The sequence below is a fragment of the Ixodes scapularis genome, unplaced genomic scaffold (genome assembly GCF_016920785.2).
Source record: "Ixodes scapularis isolate PalLabHiFi unplaced genomic scaffold, ASM1692078v2 PGA_scaffold3__209_contigs__length_174095766, whole genome shotgun sequence".
NCBI lineage: Eukaryota > Metazoa > Arthropoda > Arachnida > Ixodida > Ixodidae > Ixodes > Ixodes scapularis.
The window spans coordinates 42,023,281-42,044,512 of record NW_024609868.1 but is presented as its reverse complement, the minus strand read 5'-3'; the positions used below and the strand labels follow the sequence as shown (position 1 = coordinate 42,044,512).

Genomic DNA, 21,232 nt, shown 5'->3' with positions numbered 1-21,232 from the left:
TGCCCTTGATCTTGAAGGAAGGATAGGACACGCTCCCAGTTTGCTATGCGGAAGGTCTTCAATCTGTACGTTGGAAATTTGTTGCACATCCAATACGGTACGCGGTGGGTCCTCCGGTATACGCACTGCGCATGTGCGAGTCTTCCGCGGTAGCGCATGCGCAGTTCGTACCGGAGTGCCTTCCGTACCGTACCGGATGTGCAGAAAACAGTTCCCTACAACTCTCTATTATAATACTGAAAGCGACCGTATATGGGTGTCAAAGTTTCTAATGCTGTGTTTACACCGCTAGTACACCATACAAGAACTGTCTGCAGACACCTTCGAAGCGTGTATTCAGCCTTCGAACGCACTTGAGGCCTGTCCGCGGATAATTTTGTCGTCGCCTCTGCAGGGAACCGCGTGTCCTTTGTATGGTGCATGCGCAGCGTGATTGCGCCTTTACAATCAGACAGCATTGTTCCACTATTACACCGAAGAACAGGGCGGCGTTAAACGCCGGGTTTCGGAAAAGGAGTGGCATAGCCTCCTCTTTACTGACAAAGCCTGGCAGATTGCCACGAAAAGCGGCCGCCGAAATGGGAAAGGTGGAGCGGCAAACAACGGACGAGAGGACAGACACGTGACCGGCGCCCCGCTGCGGCGAGACGCCGGTACGCACTTCTCCCGAGAGAACAAGTGTGTTTCGGGTCCTCGCCGCTGCAAAAGCATTGCGCTGACGTCCAGGTTCCCCGAGAAATGGCTCTCTGATGCTTTGTGCTACCAGATCCTTGCGCTCCAAATCTGCGACCAGGTACTTTATGGCTCCGTCGTCGAACTGCCAGGCCTTGTAAGTATAGAGGTGGCTATAGCAGTGGAGACAACGGGTGTTGAAAACCCGGAGAAGGCAGAATGTATTTCATCCCGCAACTCGTGCCCAGTCCTATCAGACATCATTTGCGCGAGCCTATATATCTGCAAACAAAACTCAAGGACAGGCAGCTTTAAGAAACAAACATAGGATTCCGTCTCTCTTTGCTTTGATTTTTATCTCTTCATCTTTTGATACTTCTTCCCCTTCCCTCAATAGCAGACTACCACATTCGAGCAAGCTTCACTGTTAGTTTTTTTTCTTTTCTTGCTCGTTTCCACATCTATCTACGTTACTATTTATCTCGTTTTACGAAATCGCGCGTTCGTCAACACGCATCGGACAGTACTGCACAAAACCCTCGATATCTAGTGTCGGTGAAAACGGTTCGGAGAAGCTACGTCATCGTAAAGGCGCTCTGCCCGAGTTTATTTTGTAACACGCCGTAAAGGGCTTTCGTCGTTTAGTAGTTATAAACTCCGGCTAATATCAGCACGAACTCGTGCGGAGCTCCTGAATCCTCCGTATAACATTATTTAGGCTCTCTTTTTTTCTTACCGGCTTGCCATCTGATCACTATAGGAAATGTAATTAAATCTTCATATACCGATCATTTTTTTAGCAATAATATAGATCGTAGTCACTGTCAAAAAAAGACAAAATACATAACTTGAAGGCACCGAGGACAATGGCAACACGTTCGCACCTCAAATCTAAACACATTTAATGTTCTCTTTTTTTTATATTCCAGGGATAATGAAATTAATTTTGAGCTGGGATAAATGACTTTAGGATGGGATTTTACTAACCGCACATGGGTTTGGCGTTCCAAAACAGAGGGTAGAAAGTCAAAGGCTTGCTTTTTGCTACGTAAATCTGAAAATATGGCGGACTATTTCGTACCTCCTCTCCTTCAAAAACTCTCCGTCTTTCCAGTGTGATGCATCCGTGGTACATAAGCAAGTCAGCCGAACTCAGCTCACACATTGGCAAGCTGCGTCACTGGACGTAGGCGCTCGTCAACAATCAATTCGTCGACGAATATGCGGATGTCCGTTCGTGGCCAATGAGTGCCGTGACGGCACTTATCATCACTCGCGAATGACAAGTTTCATGGTGTGCTTAGAAAGCATAGGGGAAGCTTCGAGTGATTGCATTCGGTGTTCAAGCATGTCACGACCACGTGATGTCTCATTTAGCTTTTGAGTTCAGGATTCAAGCTAAGAAGAAAGAGGTTGAAAAATCATTTTGTGGTCCCTTTCGTATAATTACAATTTTTGGTTGCTTTCTCCCTTGCATCTTAAGAGACTAACCCGTTGCAGGACGAACTTATCTGAAAACTATAGTCGGTAAGAGGTTAAAGGGTTAAAGGGATTGTTCGGTAAAATGTTGTCTTTCAGAAAACAATAGAATTATATTGTCATTGCTTTTAGGAATATCATATCCGCCCAAGATCCGAATTTTTAATCCTCCACCGCAAAAGTAATTCAGTTTTAAACAGAGCTCGACTGCTCAGATTGTACCTGCAAAAGACACATTCGGTCCCTATCTGATTGAACTCAAGCGCAAGGCGAGAAATGCGGGTTGCGACCACAAAACCATGCAGCTTCTAATTTCATGCTCATCACTTCGACCGATCTTGTCCGGGTCCCACGTACACACGCAACCTAAATTATTCGAATAAAAGTGACGAACTTACCCGCGGGGCATATGCATTCGGCTTCTGGACTATCCCTTTTACTCCTAGTAAGGGGCTTCTGAAACAGAAAAGATGCGGAACAGGGTGAGCTTTTGACAACACGCGCAATACTCCGCACAGCTAATTATTACTTTTTTTTTCTTTCAGCGCCACATTGTCGAAACTACCGCAACTTCAGCAATGATCCAACCCCGTCAAAGCTAGTACCGCGAGCGCGTGCGCATGAGAGGGAAGACGGGGAAAGACGTGCTCTCGCAGCAGTGCGGGGCTTTAGCTGCAACACGTGTGGAAGCTACGGTAGCCTCGACAATGCAGCACAATATAGTCGACCATGAGCACAGGTAAACAAACGACAAACACCGCTCACACACATGTCCGTTAGAACTTACAACTAGCTGGCAATATATATATGTATATATATACCAAAGGACAATGTTTGCGAACAGGGAATACTGTGGAAGGCTGCTCGGATTGCCAGAGGGCTGATTCTGTGTTTGTTTGAGGAAGCAATTGTTGTTGGTATTGATAGCGAGAGGAGGAGAGTAAATACACACCAAATTGTTGTTTATGAACGAGCGCGTGGTCGCACAGTTGCGTCGGAACAGGGGGAAGGGTGATCGCTCCCTAGACACAGATGCACGCTCTAAGTAATCTCAAGCGTTTAATTTCCCGCAGAGCACTTGAGAAAAACAATCACCGCAAACTACGGAGGAACCACGGTAAACAACAAGACTGGACAAAAAAAAAAAAACAATTATGCATTACTACACTGAGTTAGAGGTTCCAGTCTGCTCAGTTTCGCGGCTCAGGCCGTTTAATTAGGTTTACATTCAATACATTCACAGTCAGCCTTGTTACTCGCTGACCTCTTTTTGTTGATTGTAGCAATCGGCAGATGCCAGGAGTTTGCGCGAAGGTATACGTTCATGACTTCTTGAAGTGCAGATATTTACAACGTTTCTCTCGAATAATTCAGAGGAAGGGGAGCGAAATCATCATCCCTCTCTCTCCCGATCACTTCCGGTCACATAACTCTTTTACACGTTACTAAAAAGAAGAAAAAAAAAAAAAACAAGTGATTGATTACAACTACAATTACTCTTGATTAAAAGGTATTCAATTAGATTACTTGATTAATACGAAAAGAAAAGTAGTTGGTAATTAGGTTATTAATAAATTAACCGTTACTTTTACGATTACTCAAAGGGATACCGAACCGAAATATGGAGCTCACAAAACAAGGCTGGAGCAATGGGCAAAACGCTGCAAGCAAAAAAAAGAAAAATCGTTCAGCCTTTTCACTTTCATGAAGAAGGAAGAGCAGAGGAGCTGTACTCGATACACTGTGCGCTTCTTCTCCATCGTCATCTGTTTTTCGCGCTGTTCGCTACGATGAATTCCCACCAACGCGCCCAACTATCCATTCTTCTATTATAGCTGGAAACGTTGCCGCCATCTACGAGCGACGACGGAAACCATACTGGTTGTGTGCTTGCCGCCGACGCTTATTGATAGCGGTAGCTGTCCAGGTTGGTTTGCGTCGACATACACGGACACGATCCTGGGGAACCTAGCCCTTGACAGCTCCGCTTAATAAAAAAAAAAAAAAAAAAAAAAAAAAAGAAAGAAAGAAAGAAAAAAAAACATTTGTATTCCAAAATATTTAACGGATGGCCGTATTTTTGGAAAAGAAATGCGCGATTGAACACGGCCGATGAGGCCGACAAGACATGTGACGTCACGATTCCCATGACTTCTCCTCATCGCTCCGTCCCGTCGAGCTGGTGAACCGAAGCGCCGGGAAAGAGGAGCGAGGCCGCCTCCCCTCATTCGCAATTGTTCTAGGAGGATCGTGACGTCATAGTCCTCGCTTCATCGTGCCCTTCTTTCCCGAAAATCCGGCCATCCGTTATATAGATATCGATGTATGAGTGATGTCTTGGAGTTGGTAGCGTCTCCCGTTCAACGCTTCTGCGGTCTTATTTTGCAAAATCCAAATTTCGGTTGTGTTTGCAAAATAAGGCCACAGAAGCGTTGAATGGGACGCTACGAACTCCAAAAGATCACTCCTACATTGATATCTCATACAGATGGCCGTATATTTCTGGAAAAGAAGGGGGCGATCGAGCGAGGACTATGACGTCAGGATCCTCCTGGAACAGTTGAGAATGAGGGGAGGCGGCGTCGCGTCTCTCCTCCTCGCTTCGGTTCACCAGCTCGACGGGACGAAGCGAGGAGGAGAGGGAATGAGAATCGTGACGTCACATGTCTCGTCGGCCTCGTCGGCCGTGTACGGTCGCGCACTTCTTTTCCAAAACAACAGATATTCGCTAAAGATATCGCTGTATGAGTGGTGTTTTGAGGTTTCGCAGCGTCCTGCCTATTGCTCCAGCACTGTAAGTTCCAAATTTCGGTTCATTCTCCCTTTTTAAAATCTTCAAAAACGACCGATTTTTTTTTTTTTTTTCTGCCGGTTCGAAGACCGAGTTGTTCGGACTGTCCATGATTGGATTAGAATCGCTGTACTAGAAACTCATTATCTTCTTAGTCCACCAATAGGAAGTTTTAGAGAACCGTGTTCGCACATCCAAAATGGTACGACGAGCCCTCCGGTATAAATTGCGCATGCGCCACAGCAGAAGTCTCTCACGTGCGCAGTTCGTTCCGGACGGCCCACCATACTCTATCGGATGTGTAAAAACGACTCCCTAAAACTCTTTCATTTCGGTAACCCATCCTGTTGTCGGAGACTTGGTTAGAGGATTCCTTCGTAGAAAACTCGTACAAGCAAAAGGTACCACTAGGAAGGGAAGAGAAAAATAGTAAATGTCACGGGTAATTTTAGTACTTCCAAAATTAATAGGATTACTCTCGTGATTACTTCCTAATAAATCTACTCAAACGATTGCAACGTTACTCCAAACAGTAACCGATTACCAGTAATTTGATTACTTCTAATGAGTATACCGTACAAGTCTGCGGCACACAAAAGCTGTGTGCGCGGCGCAGGCGCAGAGAATGACACGATGCAAATGTGTCCAGAGAATGTTCTCAGTTTGTGCAAAAAAATATTGTCTCGCAAGGTCGAGACACGAAAAATATGCCAGTCAAGCGCAACTTCCTGCAACCATGTTGTAAGATGTTTGAGTAATGACAACGAGGGGCTTTGAAGTTGTGGCGCAGTCTAAGCGTCCGTACAGACTTTAACATTTTAGCGCGGTGGCTTGCACAAAGCTGCGACATCTCAAATTAAAAAAAAAAACACTTTTTTTTTAATGTTAAAATAGGTGTAAAGCAAGTGAGAGAAAAAAAATGTCTTTGTAAGTAAAAACGTGCAACTGCGAAAGCAGATAGGGAATGTTTCGCTATAGTAGCATTCTGACCGGACTTATACACCGGACTTTAAATTGCCGATCCACAGTCAGGCGTGGAAACGTATTGCTCACTTTGACAGTTTCTATAAGCACGCGTGAGTTCATCGCTTAATAAAAAGCGAGCAAGAAAACGCATCACACGCATGAACGCCGAATATGGCTTCGGTTAGTACCCCCCTTCCCCTCTTTTTTCACAGTTCAGAAAAAAACTAAAGAAAAATACAAGCTGCAAAACGCTCTCACGCCGCTGCGCACCCGTGTTTTTTGCACATTGTTTTGTTTTTAGATAGAACTTTGGGTACTAGGGCACACACGTCTTTGTTTCCTCTTTTTCGCTTCGCTGTGGCTTATGTAATACGGGGCTCATGCTTATCGAAAGAACGAATGTTTGCTAGAATGAACTAAAATAGAGGCCTCGGAGTTCCGCGATCACCGCCAGTTCACCGAAGCGGTTCATTGTGGGCGCGCCATATACAAAACGACAGCGTTCACACCTCCCGCGTCTGATCGCAAGCAAGCATTCGCTCGAGGGTATCGCAGGAGCCAGCGTTCAGTGGCGCGAGAGAATTGTTAACGCAAATTAGTAAGCATTTTTTATTCATTATTTTTATTTTTATCAAGCGTGCGCAAGCTCTTATCGCGCCGTAACTGTAAGACGGAACTTCATATTAAGTATCGACAAAAAGGACGCCACTTTTATGCCTTGCGCTCTGCTTCACAGTCACTCATAGAAACCTCGGTCCATATTGCTTTTGTTGGGGGCGAGGGAAGGGGGGAGGGGAATTTCGTCGTCATTAAAACAAAGGTAATCGGCTGTCAAAAATGAGAAACTGTTCAGTCAAAGTTTTGCGTTATTTCATCGGGGATAACTGAAAATCGTAGAGTAAGATCATACTAAATCCAAATTTCTTCTCAGAGTGAGCTTTTTTCCTGTTTCTTTTTTTTTTTTACATTTCATGGGAGCGGTTTTGGCGACGACAGCACACATGCATATGAGAGAAAACAGGGAATTTTTATGAATATCCTCTGAAGATTAACGTATAATTTTTAGACCTGAATTAGCCGTGCTGGTGTATACACTATAGTATTCCGAGAATATGTTTTACTTTTATATACTACACAACTTTGTTTTTGTGTGTAAATCTTTAGCAAATCTCTTTGAACTGTTCCTCGGTTTGTATTTCGGCACGAGAAAGATAGACCATGATAAACATTTCGGTAGCATCAGGATAAAATAAGCCTGGTAAATATGTTTCTTTTTTATTGCTTCAGTTTCTAGAAGCTGCAGCCATGCACGCCGATTTCATCATCGCCAAGCTAAGGGAAATACCGATCCGGGTGTTTTTTCTTGTTTTTTAAACTGTAATGATGTGTTAAAAAAAACAGTGAAGGCTACAGTTAAGCGCGAAACACACACACGACGAAACCGTCCGATCCGACGTGCGAACTGCCGGAATGACCTTGCGGGCGAGGGTTTTCGTAGCACCGTAAAGCGTTGAAAACCCTCGTCTCCGACCGTCGTATTGCCTGATCGGACGTCGGATCGGACGGTTTCGTCGAACATGTGTTTCGCGCTTTATGCGGTTTGTGCACGTGAGGTATAAGGCCAGGGGGAGATAGTATAAAGGGCTAATCGTAACTTCCAGTCCGCTTTTTAAGTAAAATTTGTTAACTGATTTTAAATAGTGACAATAGACATATGGCTCCCATTAGTAACTTACTGAGCGTCATCAAAAATTACAAAATCAACTTTCTTTTTTTTTAGAAAGATATAAGGCAGGGCCAGCATTTTATGGCGTCCTAAATCAACGCTCAGTTTGGACGCGTTTCTAGGTATCGGTTTCTTATCGGAGCTCATCTTTGCGCCCGCGGTCCTGCTCCCTGGTGGCCGCGGTGCAAAGTCACCGCCTCGCCTCCCACGAAGGATGGAGGGAAGAATGGCGCACGTGTGTTGCTCGTCTCGGCTACTGGAGAGGAGGATTACGGGCGCAGAGATGCGCTACGATAAAAACTCGAAACCTAGAAACGGGTCCAAAGTGAGCGTTTTTACGGAACGCCGTAAAATGCTACCCCTCCCTTATATTTTTCTAAAATGAAATGGTTCAGTACTTTTGGATAACTCTCAGCAAGTTTCTAATTGAAGCCATATGTCTATTTCTAATAATTAAAAAGTTAATGAACACGTTTTACTTAATTAGCCGTCCGATCGTTGCGATAGTCCCCCTAACTATGCCCCCCTTGCCATATCACACGTACAAACCGCATAAGTGTAGTTTTCACGGTTTTTTTTACACCAAAATTCAAGCAAGAAGGAAAAGGAAAAAAACAAGGAATACGAGTGAATAGAGAAACATCTAAGCCCTAGTAATAAAAACGAGATCATTTTGTCAGGGCTCAAAAGATATTCCGATTATTCAATTGGATCTCATAACTATACCGCTTCGAAGGTTAAAGACAAACGCACAGCCACGCACGCACGTACTACATCCAGACACGAGCTCTAGGGAGCAAACTATCTTTGTTGTCGGACAGTCTTCTCAACTGACTGCGGGGTTTAATAGAATGCCTCGGTCTGCATTTGTGCGTTACTCCTAATGATTGATGTGCCAGTCCTCGGTCTTGGGTCAAAAAAAAAAAAATTACGAAACGTCGGTCTGTGCTTTCCATCATGTTCTGGCGTCTTTGGTTGAAATCTCGCTGTCGCTTGTTTTCATTTTCTGATTGTCTAGCAGGGTTTCGGCGGTGAAAAAAAATCGCAAGAGTTCAAGGACCAAGAAGAACGTACGAGATTGCAAGATTGGGGCGAACAATTGCTTTCGAAACTAAAAGAGCAAAGTTTTGTTTAAAATGAACAAAAACCGAGGTTGCTCAAACGAGATGCACCCGCTTCTCTAGACTACTACATCAATTTTGCAAACATAAAGGCATAAAAAAAAAAAAAAAACGCATTGATAAATAGCGGTTTTTGCGACCGTATACAGGAGAGTGGTAAGTTCTAGTACCTAGCCGTATAATAAAACGAAAAGCGTATCCCTGTAAGTGGTACACGAAGACCCTCATAGCTGAGTTCCTCTCAGGTGAGCGCGTGGTGGCAAACAAGCTTCATTTTTTTTTTTTTTGCATTTTTGGCGTGACCTTTACCACAGCGTTCTCAAGTATAGCGCCTAGTGAATACAATGACAGTGATGTGATTGCTGTACCATTAGTGCCAAGCTGCGCCATAGTGGTTACCCTGCTACATTTTAAAATAATGCGAGGAATCTGCGCCAACACTGCACCAAAACTTAATTTCATTTCAATTAATTCCGAAAATACAATAGCTAAACTAGGCCTCGCTACACGGCCAGATAATTACGATAGGCTTACGCGAGTTTGCAGAACTTTTGATTATCGCCTCAAATAATATTACTATTCGATTGCATTTCATGTCAAAGACTGACAGGACTCGAATGTTCCACAATAATTCTCACGTTCGTGGTCTATTCTGGCAGGTTAGCTAGTTTCGTTGAGTGCGCCTCTCACCGCGCACAGCTGTACAGCAGAGAAGCGGCAACCGTAATGTGGGCATTGCGGTTCTGTCTGTCTCGCGTCGCCGTAGCGCACCCGGGTGCAAAGGGGCAAGCACTCCTCCAAACCGAGACCGTGGCGCAATTTCTAAAAATAAAACTTCTACTTATATACTACACCTTTTTGATGAATACAAATCCACAACTCAACGTACGATCTTCACAGCCCTGCAGGCATGGGATCGCGTTTTTGGAAAGTGAGGAAAACGCGCGCCATTCGCACAAACTCCGAAGATGGCGCCTCCCTGAAGCTCTTTATGGGAACGGTCTGAACGCCACATATTTGAATACGCTATTTTTAGCGGATGCTCAGAATGAGCTCATATTAATAGGCTGCTAAGACCGGCAATCTTGATGAGTTGGAATGCACGTGGCAAAATGATTGTGGATGCCCACCGTGGGCATGCATTCAGCAGTCGTGCACACAGCTATGGCTGCCAGCGAATACTCCCATACGATAGACTGCAATATCCTGGCAGCATCTTCTCCATTTTTTTCATTCAAGATGTCGCAAGGGTGCTTCGGTATTGCGAGGAGATTCATATGGACTCTTCCGTAAGTTTATTTTTATGCTTTGGTATTATCTGATTAAGAATTGCAGTTTTATTACAACCTCAAGTGCTCGAAAAAAACATAAATTTAGTTGCTTAAAGCTATCATATTTTAACGTCATTTCAGTGGGATTTCGTACCTAAAATAACCGTTAACGGCCGCTTTGTGTCGTACTTCATCAGTCATCTTGCTACCGCGTCTGGTGCTTCTAGGCGCTACTAAACGCTAGTTCCGTTTTTGAAGGAATCGCCCCTGCTGTGCAATCGACGCAAACAAAAGGGTACACATAACCGAGACGGCAAAGTAGACGCCGTCTTTTAGCTGGACAGGCCAACGCGTGAACCTAAATATAATATTTGCAGTGGTATCAATAAAAGAAAAGTGCGCGCTTGTGCTCCAAAACCTCTTTTTTGCTGCTCCAAAGTTGGCTTTTGACGGCTTCGAGAACTGCTCCAAAATGACTCGGACCAATCCCATCACTGCGATGATCCTCTCAATCCCGAGGAAGCGAGACAGTCGATAATGTAAACCAATTATGCTTGCTTTATCAGCCACTAAAACTGCTTCACGACTTCGCTTCCTCTCCCAAGACATAAACCTCCGCATCCTGTATTAAAACAAAAAAAGTTTTAGAAGTATCTGCTTTGGGTGGGTTGTGCGCGACTCGTGTAGAAAGTTTCTTTTAGATATTTTTAATCGCCTTTCCGCGGTGCCTCGGCTCTCCTGAGCCAGTGAAGATTATTATTATTATTAGTTACGTCCTAGAATATTCTCTGAATTAGCGTATCTTTCTAGAATAACACCTAATTTGAGTTGAGAAGTTTTGGCGTGCCATTAGCCCCTGGAATCTTCTCACCTTCAAACGTAGGTTGCGAACGTCATACACCTTCATAATACGTAACACTCGTACAAGGACGTTCTAAAAGTTCCAAACAATATATATATATATATATATATATAGCGCGACATGGAGAATCGGGTCGGCGTCCGTAACCATATAGACATCATGCACTGTCAGGGACATCGACGCAATTATCAAAGTCGAAGAAAAAGAGAGGTGAGTCGAACAAGCCTAGTCAATTATTTTGTAAAGTTCGCTCGCGCAAATAGATCAAGATAGTTGCATCTCTGTATTGCCGCTTGTAACACTCTAATGGCATTATTTCCTTTCACATTAAATTCCGCAGAGACGAATAGTTTCACGCGTAGATTCTGGACATTTTTAAAGTGTCATTCAATGATTGGGGGTTCTAAGCGTACATGAAGTTTACGAGTTTTAGATGGACATTTGTTACGTAAATACTAAGTTGGGGTATAGATTTGTCCGGGTGAGCATTGGATGGTCCAGTGTAGTTTTTGGCCCATTAGCTTTAAAGGGGCGATGCAACGATTTTAGTATTTTGCGAAAATACCGCTTAGAACGGATCCCTGACGTTAATGACCTGTAAAATATCCGTTCGTTTTTCACCACACGCAATCGAAGTCGCAGAAAAAAATTAAGGAAAACGAGCAGCGTTCACCCCCTCAACTCGCAGCCAGAACAAGCGGCCACGTGATCTGGAGCCGATTATAGACGCTTTGCACACGCGCCAGATTGAGCCGCCATAGGCGACCTTCTCCTGTTTTACCGAGATGCTGAGCCACCTAAGCGGGAGTTTATGAGCCTCCACAGAGGTCTATGCTGGGGAAAAGGACGCAGTAGCACCTAAAGTCGCAATAACTTGTTCTACTGTGGCAATGATGACGTGAAGCGAACGGAATAAGAGGAAACAAAAACTGAAAGTCGCATATGGCGGTGCCCATGCACAGCTGCTGCAAAGCGTCTATATGCCGCCAATGCTGATCATAGCCATGCGCTGGGGCGCTGGGGTTGGCAAGGCACGGGACACGCGCTGCGTTCCAGACATTGTTACGGTCCGGCTGCTGTCGTCATTGCAGCGATTGGACACAGGACACTACCCGAATGTTTCTTGAGCTATCGATTATCACGAGCCCAAATCGAGTGCTCACGCAATGCTCGGGTCCAATCTATGAACCACATTCAAATATCGTCACTGGGCGGTACTGCTACCGTCCAGCTATGTCATCAGGTTTTGCGAAGGAGAGATTGAATGAAAACGCTCGGTTTTGTCTCCGAAATTACAGCGCAACAAAGGAGTTTCTTGGCCAGTGGCGTTTCGTGCGAGTATCCTGAGTCCCACTAGTGCCAGTATAGGCTTGTGTAAAGTGAAAAACATTACAATTGAATATCGTTGCACAGCCCCTTTAAGGCCGGTTCACACATGCAGCGAACCGCCAAGTTAGCGCTACGTGAGCGCTCCAGGGAGCGCTCATGTGGCGCTTCCTGTAAAGCCCCTTCATAAAGGTGTTTTCACAAGTACCGCCAACCATTGTTGTGGAAATGCGCAAGACACGTGCCACGAGCGGGTGCTCCGCCGCCATTCGCTTCCAAGGGCCGCTCATTTCAGTGCTGCGCCGCCATTTGCTTCCAAGGGCCGCTCGAGACCTGGGCCACGTGCGCTCGCTCATTTGGCGCTACTTGCAAAGACAAACGAAAACATATCGAGGGGCTTTAGCTTCCTGCGCGTGATATAGCGCTCCGTTAGCGCTTATGCAGCGCTCTGTTAGCGCTCTGTTAGCGCTCTCAAGCTCCTTGTGCCGTGCTTGCTGCTGCGGAACAGCGCGTGCACGGTGATTCCTTTGTTGTTGCTTTTCCTTTGGCATTGAAAGAAGAGGAAGTAAAACAGTCGCTCTCCAATCAAGGGGTCGGGCAGGCGATCCAGAGTCATGGACTCTGAGCGACTAATTGATTGGGTACGACCTCATCGCTTTCTATTCGAGATGCGTGACCCTGCGCACCCAGAAGGCTCTCTTCTGGGCGTTAAGCCGTCCACACACATATGCACTAATCGCGTATGTAAGAGCACTTGCCGCATTTCTATTTCTGCATCCCACATGTCCGCCATGGTGCTGCTGATGCACAACCAACCACAAGAACCGGATCAGCAGTGCACGCGCTAATCCGCAGCACCGCGGTGCAAGAAGCGCTACTGAAACGCTAACACGGCGCTGCTGAAGCGCTAACAAGGCGCTACTGAAGCGCTGACAAGGCGCTACTGGAGCGCTAACAAGGCGCTACAGAAGCGCTAATCGCGCGCTATGTTAGAACTAAGTCACGCGCGAGGATGCGCCACATGAGCGCTCCTTGGAGCGCTCACGTAGCGCTAACTTAGCGCTCCGCTGTATCTGTGAACAGGCCTTTAAAGGGAAGCTGAAAAGGTTCTTGAGGAAAACGAGTTAGGGGATATTCAAGAGTATTTTTATCCCGTGAATTCAAATATCACGTTCGTTTTCCCCGGAGATATAACTAGATGTGAGAAAACGCGAAAAAACCTCAGAACAGTCGTTGGGTCATACTAGGATCTTTCAGCCGCTAAGCGCATGTCGCTTGTGTGGGCAGCATGTGCAGTTGCAGGCTTGCGAGGTATTGTATAGGGGGCGCTTTATCGACCTTGTTGTAAGCGCGCGTGTGTATGAAGGCACTCTACTTGTTGTCCCCACAGCCCGGTGTTCACCAACACAGCATAAGGAAGAAATTGAACTTCGCCTAGTACGGTCTGGGCACGAGCGCTTCGCTCTCACCAGTCATTTGGTCGCACGAAGACCGGCTTTCGAATCGTTATCTTCAACCTCTCTGATCAAAAGCTAACACGAAAATACGGTTTGTTCTCCCCAAAGCTGAAGCGCACCGCTAGAGGCGTGACTGTTCGATCTCCTCCCTAATATTCCCCCGCACTGCCAAAAGTCGTGACGTCTTTTCTAACCCTTTTTTTTATATTACGAGAGTGTGCGTGCATAGCTTTATTAGGCTCTGAAGATGCGTGAGAGCGGAGATTCTGAAAACCCCTTTTATGTAACGCTCCTGAGAATAATGTTTTGCAACCTCCGTTCACCAAATTAAAAAAAAAAAAAAAAACTCGATCTTTGAGATTTTGGAGGAAAAATGAAGACGGTTTAAGTGTTCTTACTCAAATACAGAACCGCTTCAGTTTTTCTCTAATAGCGCTCCTTAAGATCGACTCTTCGAGGTAGTGGCTCCGAAACTTGAAGTCAGAGGATCGAATATGAAAAACAATTTCGGTTCCGTAGTCTGCTATAAACCACGTTGAACGGCATAGGCCTCTAGCTCTCAAGTTTGGGCAGTGTCCCTGGTGAGAAAAGTCGAACATTTGTCGGTCGCGTTTAGGTTGGACGTCATTACGCTTTTTCACGCTGCTCGCAGAAGCTAAGCTGGCAAAATTTCACTGGTGTAAATACATTTGGGAAATAAAATAATAAGTACAAAAAAACAAACAAAAAAATCCTACGAGAAAAACTTTTTTATCGTTTTGTTAATACACTGAAAGTGCAAGACACATTTTTCTTGCGTTTATATTACCTTTTTTAGATCTTTCAGCGATTCTGTTACCGCGAGTAGACAGATGATGACAGGTGCTTGTAGATGATCGTGGCTGGTTCATGACTGAGCGCTGCATTCCCGCTTTATGCTCAACGCCAGAATTACTATGGTGCCTGGACCGCGTCTTCGACTGGTGTGTTTAGCGTCCTATATGCAGCCCATACATCAAAACTGGTCCTGAAGTGGCAACAAACGGCGTCAAAGTGATCGAAGTGTCATGTTTTTGAATGTCGCGATACTGGCGGTTGGTCATAGAATGCCAACGAGAAGCTACGAGTAGCCAAACCGAACGCGAGTGTCGCTGTCGTCACGGCGTCCCAACTTCTGGCTGCCGAAGCTTCCGTGGGCTATCGAATTGAAGAGCGACCACAACAGGCGCTTGCCACATACACCACAGCTGTTGAGACGCCACCAGGATCGCGACCGGCGGCAACATGACACTCCTATGACGTCATCAGAGGTAATCGAGGGACCACTTTTTTGGACGTGGTAAACACACCAGTCGGAGACGCGTTCCAGGCACCATAGCAATACATGGTCGCGTCTTACGAACGCACTCGCACCAGTCCTGGACAAGAGAAACAGGCCCAAGAGCTGGGCATCACGTTGATTGCGCGGCTCGCTTTTCAGAAACGAAATGTCGCACGACTCGGGGTTTTGTTTTCGATCGTGATAATTTGAAAGAAAGCTCGAGCTTGTGGTAAACGACGAGAGAGCTCGCTGAATCTCCAAACTGATGGTCACGATCGAGACAAGCACGGAAAACATCAGAAAGGCAACTGGAGATCTAATATTGCTCAGATGTGTACACTTTGGTGCGGGGAATTTTCGCTTATCCACTTTGTCTCCCAAAGTATTCAAAGGCTTTCTACGCGTTACGCTTTCTTATTTCATGATAACCTTTTCTCTCGACCAGACGAAAAGCAATGTCTCCAGAGTGCGTTATCAATAATGGCCGCGTTAATAAATTGGTTCGCGTCTGAAGGGTGAACACAACGATGTATGAGACAACAAGTGCCGTTGGCGTCTTATAAAGGAAAGCCTCGAGAGAGGGCGTTTTGCTTTCACACATTTTACTTGCAAGCCCTTCTCCAACTGCTTTTAACACTTACGTGGAGACGAAGGGGCGTATATTAAGTCGATAAAGTTGAGCTGAAACTTTCTTCTCCCTTTCCTGCATAGAAAAAACTTTTTTATTTTTTTTTATTTCGTGTTTAATATCAACTGACATGTTGTGTTCTAAGTTCGGTTGAGTCGAAACAAAATTTGAAGCCTCCCGCACTTCGCCGCTCTAAACTATCTGTTAGTAAAAAAAAGTGCGACACGAAGCTACATTGCTGCTGCTTGTTGGCGTCGGAAGTTGAGTCCCTTGTATCACGCCTCAGAAAGCTGTCAACGGCAGCTGCGGATTGAAAGAAGCGCGTCAATTGCAATATGCTGTGTTAAAACATTTCTTCTTCATTTTTTACTTTTGCGCTTTTATATTTGTATGACACGTCTATTTGTTGAACTTGTCTATCGGTTTTCATTCAAAGTTTAAAGCGCCGGGCAAAATACAACCAAATTAAAACGAATATAGTTAAGGGTCAGTCGTTATCCGGGATTTCCAAGGAACGCAAAAAGTTATACAGCAGAAGGTAACACGAAGGACACAAAATAAAACCTTCTTTGAAGAAAGACGGCCCGCGTTTCTTTAAGAGCCTTAGAGAAACGCCCTGACGAAGTTAAGCAGGGGTCGGTGACCGATCGGTGTTTTTCGGAACGTTTCAGCTTGGGACGTGATGGGCTTCTTCCTGAAATGAAGAAACTTTGGTTCCGGTTCAGCTCACTGCACTTGGTTTCCAAGAAAATGGGGACATAAATGCAGTGATGTCTCGTTAATATTTGCACCCCCGTTCCTCCCAAATCGCACATAATGTGAGCTGTAACTAGGCAAAAAGGTACGTTTTATCCAGTTCGTCCTAAAACATGTGGTCCATATGGAGCATATATATAATAACCCCACCATGCGTTCATAGGAAATAAAAATATATTATTACTTTTTCATTATAAATATTATAACAAGAAACGATTGTATATAACTTAAAAGACAACGGAGATGTGAATCGACTAGCACATCTGAGTCACGACTGTGCATTGCTTGCTAAAGAACGAAAGTTAATTAGCTGATTTGCTAAGTGAAATATGTTATAGGTCCTTGCTGCCCGAGACAAACCCAGGTAGCGCAGTTATTTCGGCCAAACATTTGTTGTTTTTTTTTTAATCTGAGGAATGAGGGCCATAAAAGCCCACAAAAGCCAAGGTATAAACGTAACTTGATACTCTTTGGCCGAAATCTAGGGGCCCGGGATTGCCAGACAAGTGCCAGGTTTCACTACCTGGTGGTTCGGTTGACACCTGACAACGTTGAGCTTCAGTTCCCAAGGAAATGCCAAAATTATGCTCAATCGATGGTTGTTCGGTTTTGACCTCGTAACTTTTAGGGCCTGAAGCGACAAACAATTGACAGAATTACTTTAGTACAGGAAAGTACTTTGGCACAAACTAACGCCTTTTGGTGTAAAACGTTATTATGTCTCAGTTGGGCCCCCAAAATTGCCAAACTTGCACGAAGTTAGTCCTTTCTAACGCGTGCTGCCTGGGTTAAGGCTGCATACGTAAAAAACATGAAATGTTTGGATACAAAAAGAAGCACAGAGGTCGAAGGGCAAAGAAAACAGGAAGATGAGAATCCTAGCCACAAAACAGTCTCTTTATTGATCGATGCAAAGGAAGCCCTAAAAAAGAAGAAATTTAAATGTTCACTGTTTCGTTTAAAATTTATCGCATTTTAAATTTTTTAACGGGACATTTACAGACCGAACGCATAATGTATGCACCCTTGTTTTTCTTTTACTTCAACTGTAATCGTCGATTCCTCGTGTCAGGAAACCGGTTCAGCAGCGACCCTCGGCACTTTGCATAACAACTGTGCTTCGGTAAAGCTCGTAAAAATCAGATTACTAACCTCGACGCGAGAAAACGACCGCACCTTGTTTATTTTTATAGCCTCTTTTCTTACACGCTCGGAACGGTAATAGCGTTCATTTAAAAGTTCTCGAGATGCTTCTAAACATAGAAATTGCGCGCAGGGTGAGGGAAAACTTTCCAGAACCAAAGACGAACGGAGAGACGAACGCATTGTACATACCCGCTGGTGGAACGACGCATTCTTGTATCATTGCACATCACATCGCATTACACATCACACAAATGTGTAAACATTTACATCAGCTACAGACCGGCAAAAAGTTGGAGCGCAAACTCGCAGAATCGACAAACGGCCTTTGGGTGCGAAGCGCACTTACCACCGAAAAACATAATTGAATTGGGAAAGTAAAATTTCATGATAAACAGTCGAGACGCACGTAACATGAAATTGAACAAAAATAAAAAAAAAAAAAGAAGAAGGTCCTGACCACTGACCAGGGGCGCTTTAGTTATAAACCACAGCAACGCACCAGGAGTGCTGCGTTTATTGGTGTGTAGGCCAGCGCTAGTCTAGACAACCCCCGAGGGGATGTGAGCTCAATCAGTTAGGAGCGTTTGTGATCTGGATAACTGGCCTGCCGATGCGTTGTACAAGACAAAATAACCGCAGAGCCGTCCTTAACTTTCATTGTCTCGCCTAGTAAAAAACAAACACAAATATACGGTCTTATACAGCCAGGGAGACATAGTATAAGGGGCTAATCGTAACGATCTGCGTTGCTTCCACTTGCCGATTAAAGTTAAAAACTCTCTGCAATACACGCTCTCTGAAAAACACAATGGAACACTGGCGCCGTCTATCGGGAGGCTCTGGCACACTTCCCATTTCCTTACACCCGTGCCACAGGGGCAACTCGAATGCCATTTACAACGAATGACATTTGTGTGATGCGCGTGGAATACGCTACGCCCGGAGTGTCGCGCGCTTATTGGCCGTCCGCTCAAATGTCATTCGTTGTAAATGGCATTTGAGTTGCCCGTGTGGCACGGGTATTAGAACTATAGACTGAAGGTTTCGCTGCATTTCCCAGATCACATCTTCGCACTATCTACGAGGTCACTTCTCTAGGAAATCTCAAATGGGACACTGAGAGACTCGGTAACTTTGCATTATAAAAACAAGCTGCATGTTTTTTTGTGTTTTTTTTTATTTTCCAAAAACATTTCCCCCCCCCCCCCCCCCACCCCTTCCTCTCCTCTCCCTCAATTTCTCGTCGCATTACGCGCGCATGCACGTTGTCGAAAGAGGCTCTTAAACTCTAGAAACGCTCGCGCAGCAAAAAAGCGTAAACTTTTCTCAATTATGCAAAGAAAACATTTTGCCGTCCTCTGTGTTCACTTCACGCACCGCTGCGCGACAGCAGCGTCCTTCGGTGCCTCGGTCCCACGATAATTACCTTTAACGTGTTTCGTGCTCAGGTAAAACGCAACATTGTTCCGCCCTCTATACACAAGGGGCGGTCGGGTTTTCAGTTTTCAGCAGCTCCAAATCGTCGAAAGTTTCGAAAAAGTCCTGCGACGGTGTTCTGGAATTTGCAGGCACCGTAGTGCAACCAGAGTGATCCAGCGGCTGCTGTGGTTATGGATAAGAAAGGTTCGTATGCCTTTGAGAAGGCTACACTTTAGAGCAAACGTTAGCTAAACTGAACCGCGTTTGAGAGCCAAATCCGTGCGCGCTAACCCTTACCTCACTGATGGAATAGCCTTTTTTTTTTATAATTACAGCCTCATTAGGGTGATTTGTATACGAGTAACTTAAACAAAATAAAGAATTTCAGTGCGACGACAACAAAAGCAGTAAGAGGCGGAAAGCAAGCACCACGTGAATAGTATACAGAATTCAGCTACCATCTCCTCTTGGCCGATAAATAAAAAAAAATGAAAGACGTTTACAAATCTCTATAATACGACATTAGAGCGCAGCTCTTGAAGTATTTTGATATTGCGATATACCGTGCTAAACAATTTGAGAAATATATTTATATATATATATATCTATAGAGATCATCCTCTTCACATGCTGGTTCTGCACCCTCCTCCTATTCCGTGTCCTGTTCCTTCTTCATATCCTCCCCTCCACCTCCACCTGTATACTCACCCGTCCTCCTCTCGCGCACCCTCCTCCTCCTCCTCCGTACCCTCCCCTCCTCCCACAGCGTCCCCGCTAAATATAGCTGGAAAATTGACGCCACGTGACCTCAACAGCAATTCAGTTTCCCCGCTAAATATAGCGGGGTAAATGACGTCAGATGACTTCGTGTCACGTCACCCATGAACAAATTCAGTTTCTTCGCTAGATTTGCGAAAAAATTAAATTCACGTGATCTCAACACCCATTCAATTTCCCGCTAAATTTAGCGCTGCGCTTACGCCGACGCCGACGGAGACTCCGTGAAAGACGGGAACGAGCGCCTAAGAGCTGCGCCCTAATACGTGTAGCACCAGGAAGTTTTAGCAGAGGTTCGGAACCGAGCTGGGAACACAACGAAAGAAGAATTTTATCCGACAATCGTGACGCTCAGTCTCAGAAACAAAAAGAAAAAAAAGCGTTGTCTATAGTCAATGGCGCAACCCTTCGTTTGCAAGTTTACATTGCAGTCCTGGCCCCGTGTTTCCAGCACGGCGGTAGCGGAAAGGGTATTGCGCTAACGTTGCGATAATACGCTCTACCGTCCCTGATACTTTATATCCCAACCATAAAGGACTAGTGACAAAAATATGAAAAAAAAAAAAAAAAAACGGTCTATACATAACCAGCGTATACTAAGCGAAAGCACGTCTCACCGTCCAATGAATTCGTGATTTCACCCAATCGATGTCATAAAATGTGACCCCCCCCCTCCCCCTTACAGTCCCTCTCCCGCCGTCTTCCACGGCCTTTAGGCAGGGGCACCAGCGTTGCAAGCTTCCGAGTCACGTGACTCGGGTTCACGGAGTGCTTCCGGCGGCCTCCCTCCCGAACGCACGTTGTCGAAAGGGACCCCGTGTTCGAACGCTGGCTGCGGCTGACACACCATTATTTACCGGCGGGGCATAAATCCGAACCTCGTATTGGGGGAGTCCCGCAGAGACCGCCGGCGTGAATTATGGCTCCCGCCGAAGGCCCCCCTCTTTGTCTGTGGACGGCGAGGTAACTTGTACCGCGCGGCTGGGGGCCGGTGCCGTGCGTGCGCCGAATCCGTTTGCAAGCTGGCTGCCGAAACGGTGCCGATATTAAGACCTGTACTACTTTTCTAACGAGCGAGAGCTTCCCTGGGATTTTGTGCGTTGCCGAGTTCCAGTTCGAGAGAGCTCTGCAAGAGACTCTTTTCAAGACGCCAATTACCCAATCTCTGTACATATCTGTGTCCTCGCTCGATCTCGCACTGATGACGTCAGAACCTTTGATTATTCTAGACGGTATAGGTGTGGATGGTCTGATACTCGAGCATTGCTAGAGCATGCCCACTGGCGCCCAAACAAAGCATTTTCCCTCCAGGGTGGCCGGACTAGGCTCGGAAGAGTTGCTACTTTCAAACGTTTCTAGTAACTCGGAACCTGGTAAACCGAGGATGTGAAGAAGATTTATACGGGGTTTGGCCGTCAGTCTCACTCGTGTACTCAAGTTTGCCCACATATTCAGCGGTGCTTGCTTCAATATACAGGCTGAGATCTGCTGCCAGCTGGGATCGGTAAACTTCGAGAGCCCCTGTTTGCTATCTT

General features: G+C 45.5%; 1 protein-coding gene across 10 annotated transcripts in view; it reads right to left on the bottom strand.

Moving 5' to 3' along the window:
* Positions 1 to 21,232, bottom strand: part of LOC8028448 (collagen alpha chain CG42342) — a 420,040-nt gene that overhangs the window by 228,830 nt on the left and 169,978 nt on the right. For all 10 annotated transcript variants that reach the window (XM_040503858.2, XM_040503852.2, XM_040503854.2 and 7 more), the window contains exon 2: positions 2,550 to 2,607. In XM_040503858.2, the coding sequence (XP_040359792.1) occupies positions 2,550 to 2,607 (58 nt within the window). The remainder of the gene's footprint in view (positions 1 to 2,549; positions 2,608 to 21,232) is intronic.